This window comes from Hevea brasiliensis, chromosome 15 (genome assembly GCF_030052815.1).
Source record: "Hevea brasiliensis isolate MT/VB/25A 57/8 chromosome 15, ASM3005281v1, whole genome shotgun sequence".
NCBI lineage: Eukaryota > Viridiplantae > Streptophyta > Magnoliopsida > Malpighiales > Euphorbiaceae > Hevea > Hevea brasiliensis.
The window spans coordinates 57,542,382-57,557,632 of record NC_079507.1 but is presented as its reverse complement, the minus strand read 5'-3'; the positions used below and the strand labels follow the sequence as shown (position 1 = coordinate 57,557,632).

Below are 15,251 nucleotides of genomic sequence, written 5' to 3'. Positions count from 1 at the left end.
TTTGCATACACCAAATAATTCCTGAGCGTGAGAGATGAAACACAGAGCAATCTTCTGGGGCCACCTGTGAGGCAAGGTTGGCTCCATGGCCTTTGTCTCATGGCTAAGGGTCATGAACCAGCCATATTATCCTGTAGATGTGAAGATGACTAATGATTTATGCTTGTCCCAAAGACTTAAAATTTTCTTTTTTTTATTTTTTAATTTTTAATTTTTAACTATATAAAGGCAAAGATGTATGGGCATAAGTGAAGGCTCATGTGCATGTTGAACAGCAGCAGCAAGTAAAGACTGTAAGAGAGGGAGAGATGGGGGTTGTTATGGGACTCCGTCTGACGGCAAAAGAAATTGATGGGTAAGAAACCTTGAACAGAATCTGACCACAAACTGATTTCAAGTCAAACTTTAGTTAAAAGAAATATTTTACAAAATATATATTATTTTAAATATTGTTGAAAAAATATATTAAATTTAATTTTAAATTAATTGCAATATTTTTTGTTAATATATTAATTTTTTTTAAACACTAACTCAAACTGCTCCTATGGTGGAAAGATAATGGAATTAGTGATGAATCACAAGCCTTTGCGTCTCTATTGTTGGGCTTTTTGTACCCTCTCTCTCTCTCTCTCTCTCTCTCTCTCTCTCATGTCCATATGATATGCAGCTGTTAAAAGAATGGAGGAGCCCAAAATTCAACATTAGAGTGGTTACTGCATTATATCCCTTCTTTTTTAGCTCTTTCTGACTTCTCTGACTTTGCTCCATCATCTCCATTTCTTCTGCTTCTGCTTTCCCATGACGCTATAATTGCCTGCATATATCTCTCTTGAATCTTGATGAGCTTATGTCTCCGTTTATTCACTTTTTATCTATTTTCACCTACTCCATAAGTGGTAAAAACAAGAAAACACAATTGCTACTATGTCTTTTCTTTTGATACTTTCACACTATCTCCAAAGCAACATGTCCTTGAGCCATACTAGCCAATTTCAAGATACCACCATGTAAGGAACTCTTTAACTACCTGCCTTATCACCTCAAGATTTGATTTTTATGGCTGTTTCTTTATCTTTCTGATTCTTTTCTTCCCCTCCTTTTATTTTACTTTGATCTTTAATCTTTTCTCGTTTTCATATTTGGGGGGCATAAATTTACTAGTTCTTTGCTATCCTTATTGGGGTTGTGGATTTTGGCTTTTGTTAAGGGCCTGAGAGTTTAGTAGAATTCTGGACTTGTCAAGTGTTCTTCTGGTTTTTGATGATGTGATTGTGGGGTGTTTGCTTTGTGGTCCAGTTATATTACTCTGTTGTGTTATTTGGATTTCGATGTTTGTGAAGGGTGCTTCTCCCGGTGGCATGAATGAAGAGTTTATATTCATATTTAAATGCACAAATTCTCAATTGGAACTAATTCATTGTTGCATTTTCCCCTATCCTAAACAAAAAAAGTACTAATCTTCTGATAATATAGCTTAATTTCTTTTATTAGCTGCTCCAAGATGAAGGATAATTTTCATTCCAGGTTGGTGTGACTTGAATCTATCCTATTCAGTTGATGTCTGGATGTGTCCTATAGGAGTTCTAATTAGTTTGATAAGAGTGGACGTGAGATTACTAGTTTCACTTACGTGATCATGGTTCATGAGTGGGCGATCGATTTGGTGTCCTTGAACTATTTTTTTTTTTTCTTGTTTTTGAAAGCAAAGTAAAAAATCTAGGTCTATTGGAAGCATTATACTGCTGATTACCGATGTATAAGGCCTCTGTTTTGGAAGAACATTCATGATATGAAATTGTGGAGATTTTCTGCTATTTTCCTTTGTCATATGAGATCAACTATAAGTAAAATTTCAGGGTTTTTAGCTCCGCGGAAAATTTATCTGGTTACCTTAAATTGATAGTGGTTGGAGAAGAATTTAGTAGTGAAACATAAGTGTTCTAGTATGGATACATTCTACATATTACTGGCTATTTGTGGGTAAGTAGAGAGCTTCTTTTAGCTGTTGCTCTGGCAAAAGTTGTTCATGCATAGAACTCTATGGTGAAAATAGAAGTTTTCAAGTATATAAATCTGATTGCATTGCTGATTATAAGTTGGGTGCCCATAAGAATTAGTTCTGGATCTTGCATGTGCTTAGCAAGCTAAAGTCAGTAGCCCTCCACTGGTTACTCTGTTTTCCACTATGATTGGATTGGGAAAAGAAGACATATGGGAACAAACTTAAGTTTTAATTTCTATCCAAATTCAGTTCGTTTGTCTCTCTAAGAGTGGGGATATATATATATATATAATTAGTTCTGGATCTTGCATGTGCTTAGCAAGCTAAAGTCAGTAGCCCTCCACTGGTTACTCTGTTTTTCACTATGATTGGATTAGAAAAAGAAGACATATGGGAACAAACTTAAGTTTTAATTTCTATCCAAATTCAGTTCGTTTGTCTCTCTAAGAGTGGGGATATATATGTATATATATCTATGATTTTTTCGATACTCAATATATTCAAGTAAGAAAACATGTAATCAAATTGTTGTAAATCAATACATTCTCTTCTTATTACTCCCTCAAACTAGTTGAAAAGAAGCTATTTGAAACTCCAAAGAAGAATATTTGAATTCCAGTCCAAAGAAGAATATATGAATTCCAGTGACTAACATGATGCTAGGCACTCTGCTCTTTTAGAACTTTTGTTGCTTAATATTTGTTGGTTGCTGGATTTCACTTTATTTTCCTTTTCTTTTCCCTACTCTAGGTAGCTTATGGTGAGTTTCTAACTTGCAAATAAAAACTATGTTGTTTAAGTAGACTGATGCCACTAGCCAGATTTCTTGATTTGAGATAAATTTCAATACAGCCCATTAACTTTATTAAAGCTGCCGTACATCATTGAGAATTATTTTTTTCCATGTTTGAACTTGTTATGCACCCTCTACCCATTTGATTCACTCTGTTTACACACTGATCTGTAGAATTGGGGTTATAAATGTCACCAATTTATTCTTTTTGGAGAAACTACCAATGCTGAACCAATTGATTAGCAAATGTATTTACAGAAAGTATGCTATGAGGAATGTCTTAAAGATTATGAAGGTTTAAAACTTAATGGAGTGGTCTCTATTTTTATATTGCAGGTTATGTTCAAGTCTTCCAAGGATAACCTAAGAAGGTTTGTGGTGCTTTGAATGGTGTTGTTGATCCATAAAAAAAATGGATCAAGTATAATATTTGCATGCTAGATAATCAGTTTTAATTTGTATGAGAGAATTACTGGGATTAGGATACAAATGGTAAACATAAAACAACAAAATAAAATGATAATGAATTGGGAAGGAAAGAGAAGGTAGTGCATGTAACTTTGTATTAGCATGTTCCATAGAATTTCCTTGGAATGATTGTAGGCATTTTATCTAAGAGGCTATATTACATGTCCAAATGATTTGGCATATTGAAATATGCAGAACTCAAAAGGCTCTATGGTAGCTAAGGAAGTTCTCAAGGTGATTGTAATGCCTAATCTCACATTGAAAGAACAGTGAAGCATAGTGTTTGAGTAACTTACTAGTTCTTTCACAGAATCCTTTATTTTTTGTTCCTTACTTCAACATTGCACTCCCCAATTTATTACTGGTAGCATAGAGATATATGGCTCCTTTTTTAGTCTACTGGTAACTTTTACTTGTTATTGAATCACAGATGCAGCTGGATTGAGGTTTCTTTGCTCCAAGTTTTAGTTAGGATTTAAAGGTCATCTTTGTGAACCAGTAGCTTTTCCATTTCCTGCAAGATAAATGATGAGCCTGTGTTCATTCTTTGATTGCTTACACAGGTTTTGGCAAAATGATCGGATTGCAATATATATACTTTAATGGTTTTAATAGCCATTTGAAAATCATTTTTAAGGTCATTCATTACCATAGAACCCAAGTATTTATGTATTATATCGAGTCTATTCTTGAATTTAATGCACAGTCAATAATAAGCAAATTATATAACTTTTCACATGAGGGTTGAAGGTTATAAAATTTCATTTTTCATGCATGCCTTAAATGGAATTTGAGTTTAAAATACTTTCATGGCTAAGAACAAAGAAAGGTTATTTCTTTCTGAATTTCTCAGGGGCTAAGTTAGGGAATCAAATAGTGCTCAAGTAGTTTACTAAAAATATAAAAAGCCCTTGCGTCCAACCAAGGTAACAGTGATCTTAGTGTTTTGCATGACTTTGAAAGCTATTAGATGACTGCATGGAATTTCATCCAGTTGGTGTGCTGTGATATGGCATATGTCTTGAATTAGATGATTGTAATCATTTACTTCTGTTACTGATTGTCGATTGGCAGAATTTGGTGCATCCTTCTTCTTTGCTGAGGCCCTGAATGTGGGCATGATCATGAGGTTTGCACTTTGACATGAATATCCCGAGACCTAGAGAAATGTTTCTCTGGTCATTTACGTCGTCATGATCTACATTGTTTCATGGATGGAAGTTGGATTATAGCTATATGTATTTGTCTAAAATTTGTATGCTTATGCTAGTATATGTTATTCTTGTTGCATGATATACCTTGTCCTTCTCTATTTGAGCTACATTCCCACTCCAAAGCAAATAATTTCATCCCTTGGGCTTCTGCGCATGCAGGTGAAGCATTAGTCAATCAGCTTCAGCAGCTTGTTCGATTTTTCTCTGATTCAGATAGACCAAAGTATTTTTGCTTTTCATGATCATGACATTGCAGAACAACAAATTAGAATCTGAAAATGAGTCTGAAATCAACAGCCAAGTGGCATCCAATGTATCTTTGCAAGAACCATCCCCTGATCCTTCCAAGGACAGCAGCACCCCGTCTTCCTCTCTCACAGATCTTGCTAAGCTTCAACATGGTCCAATGCCTGTTTCCCTTGACCTATCACTTACTTTTAACTCCAATGACATTGAGTTGAAAGGCACAGGTGAGACTAGCAGTAAAGTAGCTGCCCCTACTCCAGCTGCAACCATCCCCAGAGTTTTCTCTTGCAACTACTGCAGACGCAAGTTCTACAGCTCACAGGCACTCGGAGGCCACCAAAATGCACATAAGAGAGAACGAACAATGGCGAAGCGTGCAATGCGTTTGGGAATATTTTCAGATAGGTATACTAGCTTGGCAACTCTGCCACTTCATGGTTCTGCATTTAGGTCCCTTGGGATCAAAGCTCATTCTGCGATGCATCATAATATGGTACCACCACAAAAGCCTCCTGATACAAGAGGTGGAGCTAGATTTGAGCAAAGCTATTATGGAACTCCAGTATTCACGGAAGATGATGATGTTGGCCTGCATTGGCCCGGAAGTTTTAGGCAGGTGGATGAATCAGTTGGTGGTAAGTTTGGCTTAGAGTTGGGTCAAAGTCGAAATATGAATATTGTAGAAATGGCACCGCAGCCAAGGACCGATTCATCTGCACCGGATCTTACCTTGAAGCTCTGAATTTTGTAATTTTCTTTTGAATTTATGATTTAGATATGCTGCTCATAATAGTCTTTGCTTTGTACAGTGAGATATGCATTGGCAACAGGCTGAGATTAATTTTCCACTAGAACAATCTTCTTGTTCTTCTTCTTCTTCCTCCTTATTAATTCTAATTTGTACTTCGCATCACTGACTAACGTTGTTGTGCAAGAGATTCTGAAGGCTTAAATTAATCTCAAGGTCTTGCAATAATATTTATGTTAATGTGCATTAGAGATCCCTCAAGCTTTGCAGTACCCTAGTTTGACTGATGAAGTGATTGTTAAGTATTCTTACAGTGCAGGCAGTTCCTTTGAATCTTTGGACCCTGCATGATTTATGTACAGAAAAATATTGTTGCTTGACTTTATTTCTATTTGCATTAGAAAATAATAAAAAGTAGTATATAATTCTCATATCTATTATTTGAAAACAACAGAGAAATTTGAAACAAATCATTTTAACTTGTCTCAAGAGAACTCTGTATTTGTTTGTTGAACTGAAAGGTTATAGCAATTGAGAGTTGAGACACAAATTAGACCACTTTCTTGATCATTGTTTTAGCTCGGAACTATATAATTCATAAAATTGACAACATATTTTATTTTGATTATTTAGATTTTGCTGTAGATCTTGAGGAGATAAAATATTAATTTTACGTAAATTTGGAATTTTTGCTGGTAGTAGCTATTTTCTTGTGAAATTATCCCACCAGGCATCAGGATCTTTAAAATTGTAAATAAGAATAGGGAAGAATTCTGTTTTTATCAATGTTCATGGTTACAGGAAATGGTTACATCTTGAGCTTTAACCACATTATGACGTTAAGAATAGCTATTTGCTGTGATTTGAAGACCATGGAAAAGTTTGCTGGCTTTCCTTGTAGCTTGGTCTTGGTGGGTTTGGTTTGTTTGTTTGTGCAAGGTTCGACTTTGGTAGGGTGAGCTCTTGCTGTTTGTGAAATTTCTCAGTTTAACATGGATGTCTCTGTAGTTGTCCTAGAGTACACTGTTTATGGTGATGTTTCTTCTAAAGCTTATTAATAGAAATGTTTGAATGAAACCCATATATGCATATGCAGTGAAGACTTCCTGGGCAACCTGACTTCTCTCCAGACATTATAATTGCTCAGCCCATTTCATGGGCACTAATCCAATGTGTTTTTCTCCATATATATTGAAAATTAAAAGTCCTATAGCTTTTTTATATAATAATTGAAAACTAGTAATATATTTTATTTTATTAATGTTCTGTAGTAATTTTGTTTCCATTTACATGGCCTTGTTAACAGACATAAATCACTTTATGTGCACTTCGTTTTCCTTGCATGTATGTGGGCTTGTAATGGGTCGGACTGATGACCGAAGGTCCAAGCCCCACTGGCAGAGCTTAGGGTTCAATGATTGTACTCTGTTTCTGAGTCCTGAGCGTCAAGGGTTTTACCGAATTCAATCTGAGTTACCCTCTGTTTCTATTTCAATCAATAGATCCTCCTAAAGGTACTAGCTATTTCTCATTTTCTTTGCTATTCTGATTTTGCTACAATTTCGAGCATTTCCGTTTGGTTGCCGAGAAAATTAATGAGAACTAAAGAAATCGTACCAGGCAGGTTGTGTGTGCGTGTCTGTTTTTCTCTAACCATAAATTCCCTATACCATGAGCTAATCATGGAATAAAATAAGAAATTTTTGGCGAAATATATTGTCCTTATAGAACTTTAGCTGATTTAGGTTCAAAGCTTTTTTGTACAACAATTCTTCTTCATTTAGTTGCTTCATTTTGCTTATCAGATCCAAAAAGAAAGAGGAAAAGCAATTGCTAACCGTCGTCCAGAATCTAGTGCAACAAAGAAAATACTGAAAATGGCATTTAGAGGGAAGGAGATGATGAAGAAAGTAATGAAAAAGGTAGGAGAAAAAAATTTGACACCTGGAGTCGAGGAGTCTCTCAAGAAATCCATACCTGATAGCAAGGTCGTTATGGGCCGAGCGAAGCGTGGCCTTTTCGCCGGTCGCCACATCCAGTTCGGCAATCGCATCAGTGAAGATGGTGGTAACAAGTTCGTTCTCTCTTTCTGTCCATGCTTTGTATTGCTTAGAAATTTCATTTTTAGGGAAATCGAGAGTTCCAATTTTTCGGGTTTGGAGAATATCTGATCTTGTGATGACTGGTCAATGACCTGTGGATGAATTGAGGGCGCCGCACATGATTAATTGTGTGGATGATAGTGTTGGTGTTAATATTATTGACTCTGAAATGGTGTTGATTGCCTAGTATGTTAGTTTGTGTATGCTTATTTATTATCTTCCCTTTGCATGAAGTATCATTTGATATTGCTGCTGATGGATAGAAATTTGGAGTTATAACAAGAAAGGCTAAAAGTTTTTTTGGAAGGTGCACATTGATCTTTGGTTCAGTATAGTTGGATAATACAATGGAGAGTATGTATTGAAGAAAACTTTCGAATATGTGTAAATGACACATAAAGAAACACTTTGGCAATTGATGCAATGATGCCTTATTGGACTGTAACTCCTAACTTAATTTGCTTAACTAGGGTTAGAAGCAAAACTGCTGCATGCATGAGCAGACAGATCATGTAATGAATGAACTCTACGACAGGGTTATTACCAGAAAAGGTGGTGGTGTTGAAAATGTTTATATGCTTAGAGTGACTCAAAAAAACTTATTCAATCGTCTAATTGGTCCTTGTCCAACCAAGGTGCTTGATGAGATGACTTATCAGTTATCACTATCTTTTGAGGTGCTAATTCCCTTGCATATGGTTGTTTTCAGAGTTTCTTGTTTGATATTTGGGTTTAGATGAATTATAGATCAAATTTCAAATTTTTGTTCCACAGCCTCAATGATTTGAGCTTGAACAGAGGTGACTTGCTTGTGAGTAATGCTGTACTATTTTTGATTGCCATATTATAAAGATAGCATGTATTATGGTCCATGGAAAGCTAAGTATATGGCTAGCAGGTTTAGAATATACATGTCATTGTCATGATTTTCTGTTGTTGTGGCTGGGTGAACTGGTACAAAGTGTTATTTCTACACATAGCAGTTGTAGATAATGTTGAATGCTGTTTGGTATTTACTTTCGTTGTTGCTAGCCTGAGTTACATGAAAAGATTTATTGCTTGTTGTGTTTTCATGTTTCAGTTTTCGGGTGTCTGCTATAAGTTTGTTATAAAAAACTAAAAAAAAAAAAAAAAAAAAAAGGAGTCTAACAGGCTGAAGTGCATTGTGTGTTGGTAAATGGTGATGATAGGAGTAGGAGGACTTGGAAACCAAATGTCCAAGAGAAGAGACTCTTTAGTTATATCTTAGACCGACACATTAGAATCAAAGTCACCACTCATGCCCTTCGTTGCATAGACAAGGCAGGAGGGATCGACGAGTACCTACTGAGAACTTCTTACCAGAAAATGGACACAGAAATGGGCCTCTTCTGGAAAGCCAAGATTGAAAAAATGTATGAAGAGCTTGGGAAGATGGAGGTTGCCTTCTTTTCACCTGAAGATGAAGCCAAGTTTGAGCAGGGTTTCAAAGATTTAAAACTATCAGAACGAGAGGCTCGTAAGCAATTCAGACAACAGATGTACGCTGGGCTGGCTGAACAGAAGAAAGCTGAGGAAGGAAGAAGCTATATTAGTTTCGTCTTAGCAAGCTCTGATGATTACCCTGATAAGATAGTGGCTAACTATTGAGTTTTGCCTAGTCTGAAGGTTTTGTTCCTTTGTAATGTCCTAATATTGGAATTCTTAGTGATTGGAGGCTGGCCAAAGAGCTTTTATGATTATTTAGTCAACAGAGATCCTTGTTATGTATTCAACTTGGCATCAAATAATTTACTCCAGATCTTTCGAGTCAAATTTGTAAGTTTTTGAGATTATTAATTAATATAATTGAGCTTAAATTTATTATATTTTATAAATGGATGAACTTGAATGTGTATTTTAACTATTGAGTTCAAATAGCTTAGATGGTGCCCAACAACAGTTTTCAGCCTTGAGGAACACCTGCTAGTAACATAAGCTTCATAAATCATTGACCAAAAACAAAAAAGCAAAATGGGAAAAAAAAAATGACGACTTTGATTACAAGGAACTTTAAGGGCATTGTAGTACTTAAAATTTACACACAGAAAGCCAGCTACTTTACACCAAGGCATCATCTCCTGTGTTAGAAAGATTCTCGTGCCAAATTATGGTGAATTACTATTAGAATTTTGGGGTTTATCATTATTCACCTATTGATCTATTTATTTTGATATTTATATTAAAAAAAATTCTCTAAATTTTAATTTCTTCAATTAAAAAGTCTTTTTTCCAATACTAAATCCATTTTTTTTTTATGACTTAATAAATTTTGTTACAATAGTCAATAACGACGAATGCTCCAAACAAATGACCAGGTTCATTTCCAATGCCAATAGCTATAACAGCTCAATCACTCTCATACCCGAGCTGGCGTTTGTCCACTCTTCTGGGCCATCTCCAGGAAACATTGGTTCAATGCTCAATTTCTGGAGACGAATGAAGGGATTAGCTTCCATTTATTCCCATCTCATGTTGATCAAACCAATTATGATGGATTTATTTAGAGGGCCTGTACAACTTTAGTTGAGATCCAGTCCTCCTTGGAAGAGAAATGAATATGCAATTGATGAGGGGTTTGAGTCTTGGAATCCAGAGAATAGTCCTGGTAAGTGCAGTGCATGACGGGCAGACCAAGTCCACTCGGCCTCCAAACTAGACCTAGGGTTTTATAATTCTTTATGATGTTCAACAACCAAAAATTAATAATTATTTGCGGTGTCATGCAGATTCAAGTCATTCGCTAGTGTTTAACTACTAGCATATATATATATATATATATATATATATATATATATATATATATATATATAACGTAGAAAAATAGTAATTCTCATAGAAATAAAATTATAATTATATTTTAAATTAGAAAAAATAGTCTCATGTATTATGAAAAAAAGAATGTTATATTTTTAAGGATAATAATAATAATAATAATAATAATAATAATAATAAATAAATAAATAAATAAATAGGTGGGGTTGATGGGAATGTTTCGGAGCATCTTCGAGTACAGAAGAGATGAATCTTCAATCTTGTAGTGAAATTGGCCAAAATACGTTGAACGCGGTTGCTTTCCATTAGAAGATTCAATGGCTATGTGATGTAAGACCACAAATCTTTGACTTTTTCAATAATACATCCTAGAGAGAGAAATTTCCTCTCGTTTTTGGCTGGCTTCTGAGATTAAAGGTCTCCCTCTTGCCGAGTTTTCGTTGACTGTTCCTTGTCCTTTCTGGGTAGAGGACAGCCTTCCTCCTCCCTGCTTGTCGCGGCTCGTCCCTCCTGGTTTTGTTGTTCTGCCTACCGAGTTGGTTGCAAGCAGAGATGGGCTACTGCATTTGCTCCATCTTCTTTAACTCTGGGAGGGGAATGCTTTTAAGGATGAAGGTACCTCAAGGGTCTCTAATTGGCTCTGACCTCATGACCGAACCCATGGCTTCTACTGCTATTAAAATTTTGCCTCATCACCCTTCAGGAATACTTAACTAGCATGTGTTTATGTTTTATGGGTTATATGGTTGGTTTGCTCTGGAGCTTCTTGGTCTTTTTTTTCTAGTTTGCTCGATCTTGCTGCTTCGTGAGGATAATGACGGACAAGGTGTTAACTCTTCTAGGACTTCATCAAGCTTTGTTGATTCACATCCTTTGGCTAAAGAGTTCCGCCCCGATGCTTCTCACTGTATCCATTTCCTCTTTCATAGCTTTGCAACTTGAAGATTATGATATGCCCTTTTTTCTTTTTCGGATTACCCGTTTAGGATAGAATTTTCTTTTTGTAGACCTTGGGCTGTATTTAGTTTTTAATCTTTATATTACTTTGTGGATTGAATTTTTTATAATAGGCTAATGGTTGTATAATCCCTTATATCAATGAATTCTATCATTCGATATAAAGAAAAAAAAATCTTGACTTTTTTCCGTCCTTACCATGAAAATGGCTCCTTATCATCCCAATCTTTTTTTTTTTTTTTTCCTTTTTCGTCGTATTTGCAATTTTCATTAATAAATTTTTAATATATAATCTGATAAAATATGCAGTAACGTTTATTTCTTATATTTTATTAATATGAGAGCAAAAACTCTTATAAAGTTATAAGTGCTAAAAGCAAGGAAAACTAGTTACAGAGAAAAGTTTGAATTACAAAAAAAAGTTTGAAACTAATCAGCTACAAAATCTGTGGATAAGCTATAAGCCTCCCAAAGAATTTGTCTGTATCTTGCATGCTGTTGAGGTTGTTGAGAAGATTTGGATTTGTTGATATAGAACACAACTTAGGACATCTTTGATCTTTTCTTAGTTTGTATTGAGTCAAATGTATTAAATAATTATAATAAAATTGTAGCCTTCCTCCTCCGCCAAATATTAATTTTAATTGTAATTTCGATTTTATTATATATTCAAGCATGCCCATGCATCACTTATAAATATGTATCTATAAATACTAGGCACGTTTATATTGCATTCATAATTGTTGAAGTGCCATGAATGTTGTGGTAATTTGGAGTGTGTGTGTGTAGTATAGTATTGGATATGGCCAGCTTGAGAGACACTCACCGGGACCTCTTAGGGTAGACAGACACAGGTTTATTAGAGACAAGGTTGGATTAAGGGATTAGCTCCCATATATAGTGTTGAGTGTGAGTGCAAATTGCCTTTTCTTTGTTATAATATGAAAATTATTATGTGATGTTGCAGCATTAGTTTTAGATAGCTATAGAGATTATGATTAAAATTAATATTTTACTCTCTAAGTCGAGATTATTTGCTCTTTTTCTTTGCGGGACCATTAATAGTATTTAATGTATTTTGTAAAATTGAGTTAAATTTTGTATTTTTATTATAAAAGTTATGTTAGACCTGTAAAATTATTAACTGTATGCATGATGGGATTGGATGAGGGAGCTGAGCTCCCATTTGAGTTATGACATTTTGATTATGTGGAGGGTGAGCTGAGCTCTCTAATTTATTATATATTGTGTTTACTGGTCAGGTAAGTCAAAAACTCTCCGTTAAATTATCCATTTTATGGCCGGACTCTGTCCAGTTGAATTCTTGAAATTGGGCCCAAATGGGCCTTAGAGTTGGGTTGAGGAATAGTTAGGCTTACTACGGGCCTCGAGGGCTTTAAGCTAGCCCAGGTCCTAATGCCGATCCGGCCCATATGTTGGGTCGTGACAATGGCAAGCATCACAACATTCATCAGCTTTATTCAAAAGAGAAATAGAAAGTTCTGAAATAGAATTCAAACGATTAAAGGATAAGTGACCCAAACGTTGGTGCCACAAGACAGCTTGATTCCTTTGAAAGGAGAAGGCTGAAACAACAGGCTTGGTGCGAAAATAGTAAAGTCCATTCCTCTGCTTACCCATTCCAATCAGCTTCCTCATTGCTAGGTCCTGTAAAACACAAAAGGTAGGAAAGAAATGAGCTACGCAATGCAAAGCTTGGGTTATTTTGCTAATAGAACCACAGTTACAAGCAAATGAAGGAATATGTAAAACATTATTTAAGGTTACTGAAGAATTTAGAGTCACATCTCCATAGGTATTAGCACTGACAAGAGATCCATCTGGTATGCGAACACTAGAATCACATTGAAGATCCTTCTCATTGTGCAATAAATTGTGCAAAAATCCTCATTGGTAAATCCTGAATCCAAAATCCATTCACTATTAGTTGGAAATGAAACATCAATCTTACCAGCAATTTGCTATTGATCCCATTCCTTTGGAGCTTTTGACAACAAGAGCTGCTCAACAAGACAACTGCTTTGCTCTGCCAACCGAGTTAGAAACACTTTCTTCTCCAACCTTGCTGTTGTTGGCTGACCTCCCTTTTCCCTTTCTATTCTTGTCCCACCAATTTGGATACCCATGTATCTCAAAGCAAGTCTCCTTCGTATGTCTTGCACGCTTACAATGCTCACAAAACAATTTGGAAACATCATGATTTCTGGCCATGTTCCGAGAGCCAGCTAGTCTGTTAGTTGATTTTGCAGTGGTGAATGTCGCCCCCTCAACTGGATTATTTCTTTTCACTACCGAAACCTGCTGCTGTCTTTCCTCTTGTGATACCAATCCATATGCACGAGCCAAGGTAGGTAAGGGATCAGTATTTAAAATCTGAGACCTCACTACATTAAATTTGTCATGGAGTCTCATTAAAAATTGATGGACTCTCTCCTTCTCTCTTTCGGCAGCCCAGGATTTTGTAGCTTCATAGGTGCAAATGGGAATCTGCAAATATGAACTCTGTTCTTCCCAAAGTCCCTTCAGTCTGTTATAGTAAGCAGCCACGGAGACATCCCTTTGTTGAGTATTGATAATATCCATCTTGAGCTGGTAAATGTGAGGCGCATTGCCTTGCAAGAGACGTTCCTCCAAATCCACCCATAGCTCTCTTCTTGTATCAAAGTAAGCTACACTATCATGAAGTGAAGGATGCAATGAATTGAAAAGCCAAGAAATCACCATTGAATTATTTTTTATCCATGCAGCTTCATCAGGTGAGTTAGGCTACGGACTAGGCAAACTTCCATCAACAAAACCAAACTTGGTTTTTGCCAATAGAGCATTCGTTATAGCTCTACGCCATGTGGAGTAATTATCTTCTTTCAGCAGACATGTGACCAAGGATAGTCCTGGATTGTCACTTGGCTGCAGCAAGTAAGGTGATGAAGTTGTAGTAGCTCCATTAGTAGCAGATGCGTTGATGGTATTGTTGTTTGAATGATTTGACATTCTTTGTTATTGAACTTCAAAACTCCTACTCTGATACCATGATAAAATATGCAGTAACGTTTATTTCTTATATTTTATTAATATGAGAGCAAAAGCTCTTATAAGGTTACAAGTGCTAAAAGCAAGGAAAATTAGTTACAGAGAAAAGTTTGAATTACAGAGAAAAGTTTGAAATTAATCAGCAACAAAATTTGTTGATAAGCTATAAGCCTCCTAAAGAATCTACCTATATCTTGCATGCTGTTGAGGTTGTTGAGAAGATTTGAAATTCTTCAAACTGCAGAATTTGCACGTGCAATTATAATCCTCGCATTTTATTTGTAATAATTCAAAACGATACTCACATTTTATCATTTGTTTTTTTTTTTTCTCTAAAAATATGTCTAATATAGTATTATTAAACTTATCTAAAGGTTATCCAACAAAGAGACCAAATTGATAGATTAATGATTCAATTAATGAGTTAATGGTTGAACTAATGAGTTATTAAAAACTTCATTAAATACAGATTTTTTTAATGTGTGCAAATATGTATTATTATGATTTATTTAGTGCACATTATTTATATGAGGAATTATAATTTATATTTCATTAAATATAATTTGTGTCCATTTAGCATAGTTTCTTACACAACTTACCATTAAAATTGCAATCCCATAAAAATAGGTGTTAAATGAATTTTAATGGATGCATATTTGCACTTATTAGAAAAATTATTTATAATACCTATTAATATAAATAAATGTAATTATTTAAATTTTAATTATTTAAAATCAAAATTTAATATTTATTGAGTTATATTTATATAAAATTTAATTGTCTTCAAAATTTATAAAAAAGTAATTGCATAAAAAAAATTATATATATATATATATATATATATATATATATATATATATATATATATATATATATA

General features: G+C 34.9%; 3 protein-coding genes across 10 annotated transcripts; 2 read left to right on the top strand and 1 right to left on the bottom strand.

The window, feature by feature from the left end:
- Nucleotides 1-241: 241 nt before the first annotated feature.
- On the top strand, nt 242-5,711 carry LOC110633199 (zinc finger protein 4). 6 transcript variants are annotated; one of them, XM_021781721.2, is made up of 3 exons: nt 249-355; nt 3,132-3,166; nt 4,637-5,711. In XM_021781721.2, exon 3 carries the CDS (start codon nt 4,716-4,718, stop codon nt 5,463-5,465), a length of 750 nt encoding a protein of 249 aa, XP_021637413.2. In that variant the 5' UTR covers nt 249-355; nt 3,132-3,166; nt 4,637-4,715; the 3' UTR covers nt 5,466-5,711. The 6 variants fall into 6 exon arrangements, with proteins under 6 accessions (XP_021637428.2, XP_021637413.2, XP_021637399.2 ...); XM_021781707.2 differs by lacking the exon at nt 249-355 and adding an exon at nt 451-1,007; XM_058135974.1 differs by lacking the exon at nt 249-355 and adding an exon at nt 463-1,007 and having other exon boundaries at nt 3,132-4,392.
- A 1,095-nt stretch (nt 5,712-6,806) lies between these two features.
- On the top strand, nt 6,807-9,415 carry LOC110633238 (54S ribosomal protein L24, mitochondrial). 3 transcript variants are annotated; one of them, XM_058135975.1, is made up of 3 exons: nt 6,807-7,091; nt 7,277-7,545; nt 8,764-9,415. In XM_058135975.1, exons 2-3 carry the CDS (start codon nt 7,349-7,351, stop codon nt 9,200-9,202), a joined length of 636 nt encoding a protein of 211 aa, XP_057991958.1. In that variant the 5' UTR covers nt 6,807-7,091; nt 7,277-7,348; the 3' UTR covers nt 9,203-9,415. The 3 variants fall into 3 exon arrangements, with proteins under 3 accessions (XP_057991958.1, XP_021637443.2, XP_021637440.2); XM_021781751.2 differs by having other exon boundaries at nt 6,808-7,095; XM_021781748.2 differs by having other exon boundaries at nt 6,809-6,985.
- Nucleotides 9,416-13,348: 3,933 nt separating this feature from the next.
- On the bottom strand, nt 13,349-14,335 carry LOC131174070 (uncharacterized). The gene is made up of 2 exons (XM_058137112.1): nt 14,128-14,335; nt 13,349-14,013 (listed from the first exon to the last, which is right to left on the bottom strand). Exons 1-2 carry the CDS (start codon nt 14,333-14,335, stop codon nt 13,349-13,351), a joined length of 873 nt encoding a protein of 290 aa, XP_057993095.1.
- Between the last annotated feature and the right edge of the window lie 916 nt (nt 14,336-15,251).

Excerpts from the sequence above, each read along its gene's own strand:
- LOC131174070 (XM_058137112.1), bottom strand. The coding sequence starts at position 14,335 with ATGTCAAATCATTCAAACAACAATACCATCAACGCATCTGCTACTAAT. Across the intron at positions 14,014-14,127 it reads GTTTGGTTTTGTTGATGGAA|CTTACTTTGATACAAGAAGA; the intron begins GTTTGCCTAGTC and ends ATGATAGTGTAG.
- LOC110633199 (XM_021781736.2), top strand. The coding sequence starts at position 4,716 with ATGATCATGACATTGCAGAACAACAAATTAGAATCTGAAAATGAGTCT.
- LOC110633238 (XM_058135975.1), top strand. The coding sequence starts at position 7,349 with ATGGCATTTAGAGGGAAGGAGATGATGAAGAAAGTAATGAAAAAGGTA. Across the intron at positions 7,546-8,763 it reads AGTGAAGATGGTGGTAACAA|GAGTAGGAGGACTTGGAAAC; the intron begins GTTCGTTCTCTC and ends TGGTGATGATAG.